This window comes from Hippoglossus hippoglossus, chromosome 18, assembly GCF_009819705.1.
Source record: "Hippoglossus hippoglossus isolate fHipHip1 chromosome 18, fHipHip1.pri, whole genome shotgun sequence".
Lineage (NCBI taxonomy): Eukaryota > Metazoa > Chordata > Actinopteri > Pleuronectiformes > Pleuronectidae > Hippoglossus > Hippoglossus hippoglossus.
Window position 1 is genome coordinate 15,844,656 of NC_047168.1, and position 6,518 is coordinate 15,851,173.

Below are 6,518 nucleotides of genomic sequence, written 5' to 3' on the forward strand. Positions count from 1 at the left end.
TATATAATTCATATAAATATAAACTGTAAGAGGCTTCTCTCTCCAAGATATATCTGTATATAGAAAGATGGTGGAAGCATCAGTAGTTAAACATATACAGACGATTTTCAGATACTGTCTGTGACGAAAGTTTTCATAGATGGTGGATGTCAGTGTCCTCCATAAGAGTCAGGACGTGTTGGAGACATCAGCAGGAATTAAATTCTAGTTTAAAAATGTTGCATCCTTTGAGTGGTAAGGACCAAAGTGGTAAAGCTGTAACTCTGGACGACACCAAACGCTCAAACTGCTTGAATGTTATGTTCAGTAAATTCGGCCTTATCAGGAAGCGTGTTCGTCCTTTTGCCCTTTTGTTCCTCCACAAACATCGATCCCCCCCGAGGCTGTGACTCAGTAAACTGTCCCCAGTCCCTGACCGAGTTCAGCTGATCAACAAGTGGGACGTCCACTCGAGAGAAGAGGATAAAAACCAGGGCAGATCAGGTTCCGGGGACAGTTCCATCAGAGGAACCTTAGGACAGTGATGAAGACGCTGCTGCTGCTGGGCCTGTGCCTGTGCCTGAACTGGGCTCATGGAGACCTGGAGTTTGACGACTATGACCTGGTGAGTTCACTTCTCTAATAATTGCATCAGGCTGAATATCAGGGAAACGTTCATTGAAGCTCTGAGATTCAACACAAGAGAAACTTTGTCTTTTGTCTCTCACAGGAAGCCACCAGCTCGCCGGCGGGGAACGGAACCGTACGTACCAACTCTGCTGGATGACGTGTTTTATCTATAGTTTGACTTTTTGGTTATTTATGTGTCTCTCTTGTCACTCAGGGAGTAAACGCTCGTGGTCACCGCCCACTTTCGAGGGGCAGGGATATGTACAACCGCAACCGATATTCCCCGCCCCCTATCAGCGGCGGCAGCAGGTACGTTCACACTGACGAACAAAATGTGGCGTGATGTTATACAACTAGCAGCAATATATACTACTATATAAAACTTCATCAATAACTGTATGTAGAGACTGTATGTAAAATTAGATGACATACACAGCAGCCGGCCACCAGGGGGCAGTGAAAAAGAGATTATTATGAGGTTTTTCATATAGGATGAAAATGGTGGCCTAACACTGACTGTGTATATAACCCAGGTACCGCGGCCGCCCGACGCCGGCTCCAGTGGGAAGAGCACAGCTGCAGGAGAAGGAGCAGCAGCCTGATGCCGGAGGATGTAACCACGCCGCAGAGGATATGGTACGACCACACAACCGCTGGCTTTATGTTTGATTCCATCAACTGCAGGGACGGTAAAAACTGATTCATGTCCACGAGGGAAAATCAAGAACTGAACCTTTCACGCCTTTTTATTCTGATCCAGTGACAGTTGAAAGATTGCATGAATTTTTTCCAATAAAAGCACAACCGCAAAACTATTACAGTAATTATTGAACCCAACATGATTGACACCTGGAGACTGAAACTTGTTTTTGTCCACCAGGGGGTTTTGTGTCCCACTGGCTGTGAATTGAAGACGACGCTGCTGAAGCAAGAGAGAAACGTCAAGACGGTAAAAATCTAACTCAACAGAGATGAGCTGAAGTGGATCCGTGGATAAGTTGTTTCATCTTTACGATCGTTTTTACAGAGTATAAACGAACTGAAGCCTCTCGTGGACGAATTGTCCAGATCCTCCAACACCATCTACAACTACGTCACCAGCATGTCCACGTCTCTGAGGGAGAGACAGAGAGTCGTGAGCGGTGAGAAGAAACCGACACACGACAACATGTGACATCCATCATGACTCCGCCTTCTTCTCACACTGAAGCAAACCAGTGAGAGGATCAGGTCCAAAGTCAAATCTTACTTTTATACAGTTTTATTTAAACTAATTTACAAAATCTTATAACTGTCATTTGAAAAAGTTAATTAATGTTCTTTGTGAACATGATCTATGATGCGCTTATTAAAAAAAAATACACATCTGGATAAAATACGATTATTTGATTGTGCAAAGAGGTCAGATGCATTAACTTCATGACAAGAATACACATACTGTCATTTTACACATGTGGATTATTCATGTGTTTGAACCACAGGCTGTTTGAGTGAAGCCAGCTGATCAGGATTGTGACGCAGGTCAGATTCTGTATCACCGTCTCCCTTTAACTCTAATGTAAATATACAAAGTGCTGGTTCTCTGCTCTCAGACAACAGCAGGGTGGTGGGGGAGTACACGGATCGAGTGGAGGATCAACACGCCTACATCAAGGAGACGGTGGACACGGTGTTCCCCTCCAACATCCGAGTCCTGCAGGTACGTCCATCAAGTCGTGTGTAGAAGAAACAAAGAAGAAACTTTCTCCATGTTCAAACTCACCAACCTCTGACTGAATGTGTCGTGGCTGCAGGGCGTCCTCGACAAGGTCCGGCTGAAAATCCAGAAACTGGAAAAAGCCATCCAGTCCCAGAGGGTGTTGTGTCAAGAGCCCTGCAGGACCAAGTGTCCCATACCTGTGGTGTCTGGTAAGTGTTCATCCTCTGGAGATCAGGAACTATCTACAATTGATAATGTCTGCGATGGATTAAGTGATCGCCAATAATATTTAAATGCTGTTCAGGTAAAGAGTGTGAGGACATCTTCCGTCGTGGAGGAAGAGACTCTCAGATGTACCTGATCCAGCCCGACACCTTCTTCCCCCCGTACAAGGTCTTCTGTGACCAGACGTCACAAAAAGGAGGTGAGAACATCGATCACCTCAAACACCTGCGACACTAAACTTCTCCTACTTTCTCTAAACGTGACGGTTCTGTGTCTCCAGGATGGCTCCTCATCCAGAGCAGGCTCGACGGCAGCGTCGACTTCGGCCGGCGCTGGGACGAATATCGCCGCGGATTCGGAAACACCGCCTTCGATGTTGGGAAAGGTCACTGTGAGACTCCGGGTAAGAGACGAAGAACCGTTTCACCATCGAAGACGTCTCGATGTAGCTTTTCTCAGCTCATTCATCGGTTTGTCCTGTGACAGGTGAATTCTGGCTGGGAAACGATCGCATCAGTCAGCTGACCAAGATGGGCCCCACTGAGGTCCTCGTCGAGATGCAGGACTGGACGGGGGACAAGGTGCGTCCATCACAAACTGAACGTCTGCGCTTTGTTTAGTTCGAGTGACGAAGGAAATGTTTTCTGTCATTTATTGTTCACTTGGTTTTAAAATCGAAAAGAAACAGACGACTGATTTTAATTTCTTTGTTATTGGTAAAAAACATCACATTCACGTAGTTTGAAGAATTATATTTCAACTGTTTGGATTGAATTCAGGTCTACGCCCAGTACCGCCAGTTCACCATCCAATCAGAGACGTCCAATTACGTGATGGCAGTTGATGGTTACTCTGGAAACGCCGGCAACTGTTTCCTGGAAGGTTCCTTGCAGCTGTTTGGTGAAAACCGCACCATGACCATACACAACGGGATGATGTTCAGCACCAACGACAGAGACAACGACAACTGGTGAGTCGGACAAGAACCAACATGGCTGCCTCGGGGGGGGGGGGGGGGGGGTTAGGAATCAATAAGACAAGTTACACTAAAGGTCTCAATGTTCTACACCGAGGTTTTAATTCATGGAGCAGTTTTTTGTGATTGTTTATAGAAAAATATGCAAATATATATATATACACAAAGAGAATTCCACTTTGTTCTTAACTCAATAGATTTTTCTGCAACATTTCTCATTTTTACAAACTGATGTGAACTTTGATCTGTAAAACGTCAGTAACTTAACTTGCTTGTCTGGTTTGTTTGCACCAGGATTCCCGGGGATCCGTCCAAGCAGTGCTCGAAGGAGGACGGAGGCGGTTGGTGGTACAACCGCTGCCACTCAGCCAATCCCAACGGCCGATACTACATAGGTGGAGCCTACACGAAGGAAATGGCCAAGCACGGCACAGACGATGGCATGGTGTGGATGAACTGGAAGGGGAGCTGGTATTCACTTAAGGCCATTAGCATGAAGATCAGGCCGTACTTCGCCCCCGGCTAAACGCGTCGCAGGACGTCGTCACATGTGACTCACACAGACGCCAAAGAGATCTTGTTTCCACGGTGATGGACACACATTAGTCTGGAAAGCGTGTACGAAGAAAATAAAATGTTACATTGCGCAAAAAAAAACACGGACAAATGAAGCAAATGTTAAAGATACGAAGAGAACGATAAATGTGTTGTCATGTTTGGTGTGATGTCATCGGTGAGGACGACTTGAACCGTCCAACGCTACTCAATAAAAAACTGATTGAGGAACAAACTTCGTCTGTTTTGGTCATTTTACTCAAGAATCTCAGTTCGTCCTGTTGAAGTTCGTCCATCGACCACTAGGTTCAGTTTTCAGGCAACATGAATCAATCAGAAATAACCAAAGCTTTTACCACCACATATAAAGAGACTTTAATTTAAGTTCTGCCTTTATAATCTTTACTGTATTTACAGCAGAAAGAAGAACCAGTTAAATGTAGTTGTTGTTCAATAAAATTAGATATAATGCAAAAAAGGTACCGCCTACCCAAGTCAAACATAAAAGAATAAATGAGAAGAAGACTTCTTTCATGACTTTTGTTGATTTTGAGTCGGTGTAATTGCATCAACTCTTGAATGAAAAAAGTCTTGGTTAGCATGTCGTCTGAAATAAGATTTTTTTATCGTCCGAAACATGTTAAATAACTCATAGTTAAGTATGTCGTCCAAAATATGAAATAGTCATTGGTATTGTGTTTGAAACAACTTCAATTTTCCATCTGCTGATGAAGATCATGTTTCAGAACTCAAGCAAAAAAAATGCTTTTATCAAAACATTTTTTTAAGTAATTTTTCATAGTATTCTTATAATATCTATACTAAGAAATATAAAAGGTAATTTTTCGAGATGAGGAGAAACGTTTACATCTTTTCTGGTCAAATAATAATCTCGAGGTTATTAAGTCAAAACACGTGAAGACAGTTTAAAGACCACACACGACAAACTAATCTTTTTTCACCTTTTAATTTAAAACAAAATTTAATCTTTACATATTTTCTTTTAAATGTACAATCAAACAATCAATGTAATCATACATAAAATTCTTGATAATAATGCACAACTCTATCGACACTAGCCATAAATTAAAGAAAGGAAAAAGCATTGAGATCAGTATGAAATACAATGTTAGGCAACACCACTGGTTCACGGAGACTCGGGATGAATCCACAGTTAGTGCCATCCCCTCTTCATCGCTTTTATTTTGAAGGGTCACAACATGCTCTGGGGACAATTAGTGGGAGCAGCAGGTGTTTGTTCAGCTTTTCAGAATAAAGACAAGTGTGAAGAGCCTGGGAACCTTTAAATGAAGTCACGAGACTGAGCGAGATCAAAGGCTGCAAGCAGGTGCAGCCACGTTTGACTTTGATCTTCATGGTCCCGAAACGATTGACGGGATATGACAGGAATTTCTTTTTTTAAATAATCATTGAGTAATTTTGAGCTTGAAGGTTCGTTACTATACAGAAGAGTAGTGAGGTCGGACAAAAAAAATTACTAAAGGAAAAGTATGTTTTCCATTTTGAGAGTAAACTAATCAAAGGGGATTTTTCAAGTCTGCACACGGAGAATACATTTGAAATTTACAAATAAATAAGATCTTGCATTTTGAGAATAAAGACGAACCATAGAAACAGTAGCACTTTGAATCCAGATAAAATAATGTTTCAACTTGCGGAAGAGTTTTATGAATTATCATCAACATATAGATAATTGCTCCTTGCTGAGAATACTCATCTGTAACCCCCCCCGACGGCTCGAAGGTCACGAGCGATCATGTTTCTGAGGGAGAGCTTTGATCTTTGTCTGATGTTTGAGCTGAAATTTAGAATTAGATTTGTTGTCGGTTGGTTTAATATGTCGTCTCTTTAATTGGATGTTAGCCTTTATTAACCTAAACCTAAATTTAATGACATGGTTTTGTTAGAAAATGTATCCAATGTTCTGTATTAAATTTTAAGCACAATTTTCTAGTTTTGTTAATCAACTGTTTTCCATCTACATCGTGTCTCACGCCTGAAGTTCCACTGACTCTGACTGAAGCGGTAACAAATAGTATTTAAGTGAATGTGGTGGAAAAGGCGTAAAACACGGAGTATAACACAGCGTCTGTCTGGGCTTTTATTTTGACGAGATGATAAGACCAACATTTCCCGTTTGCTCACATCTTTAGGAAATAACGTTATATTTTCAGAGGCTAGCAAAATAAAAGACAAGAAGATGTCCCCATGTCTCCATCTTTCACCTGATCCACTAACAACGGTGCACGTGTCCAGTTCTGTTTTGTTTTGAAGCCGTGAATGGATCACAGCAGAAGATCAAAGGTTTAAAAGTCGCAGCGAGAGTAAATAGTTTGAGATGAAAAAAGGATCTTTGATTTTTTTTTCTTCCTGTAACAGATTTCAAAATGGAAGCCGGACACGTTCACTTTGAATGACGACACACGCACACTC

At 42.1% G+C, this 6,518-nt stretch overlaps 1 protein-coding gene across 1 annotated transcript; it reads left to right on the forward strand.

Annotated features, from left to right (window-relative positions):
* Positions 1-446: 446 nt before the first annotated feature.
* fgb (fibrinogen beta chain) lies at positions 447-4,286 on the forward strand. The gene is made up of 13 exons (XM_034614990.1): positions 447-604; positions 710-742; positions 824-918; positions 1,143-1,245; positions 1,490-1,558; positions 1,637-1,751; positions 2,202-2,308; positions 2,403-2,517; positions 2,613-2,732; positions 2,814-2,936; positions 3,020-3,114; positions 3,313-3,503; positions 3,804-4,286. The coding sequence occupies exons 1-13, from the start codon at positions 524-526 to the stop codon at positions 4,033-4,035; spliced, it is 1,479 nt and encodes a 492-aa protein (XP_034470881.1). The 5' UTR covers positions 447-523; the 3' UTR covers positions 4,036-4,286.
* Positions 4,287-6,518: the final 2,232 nt, after the last annotated feature.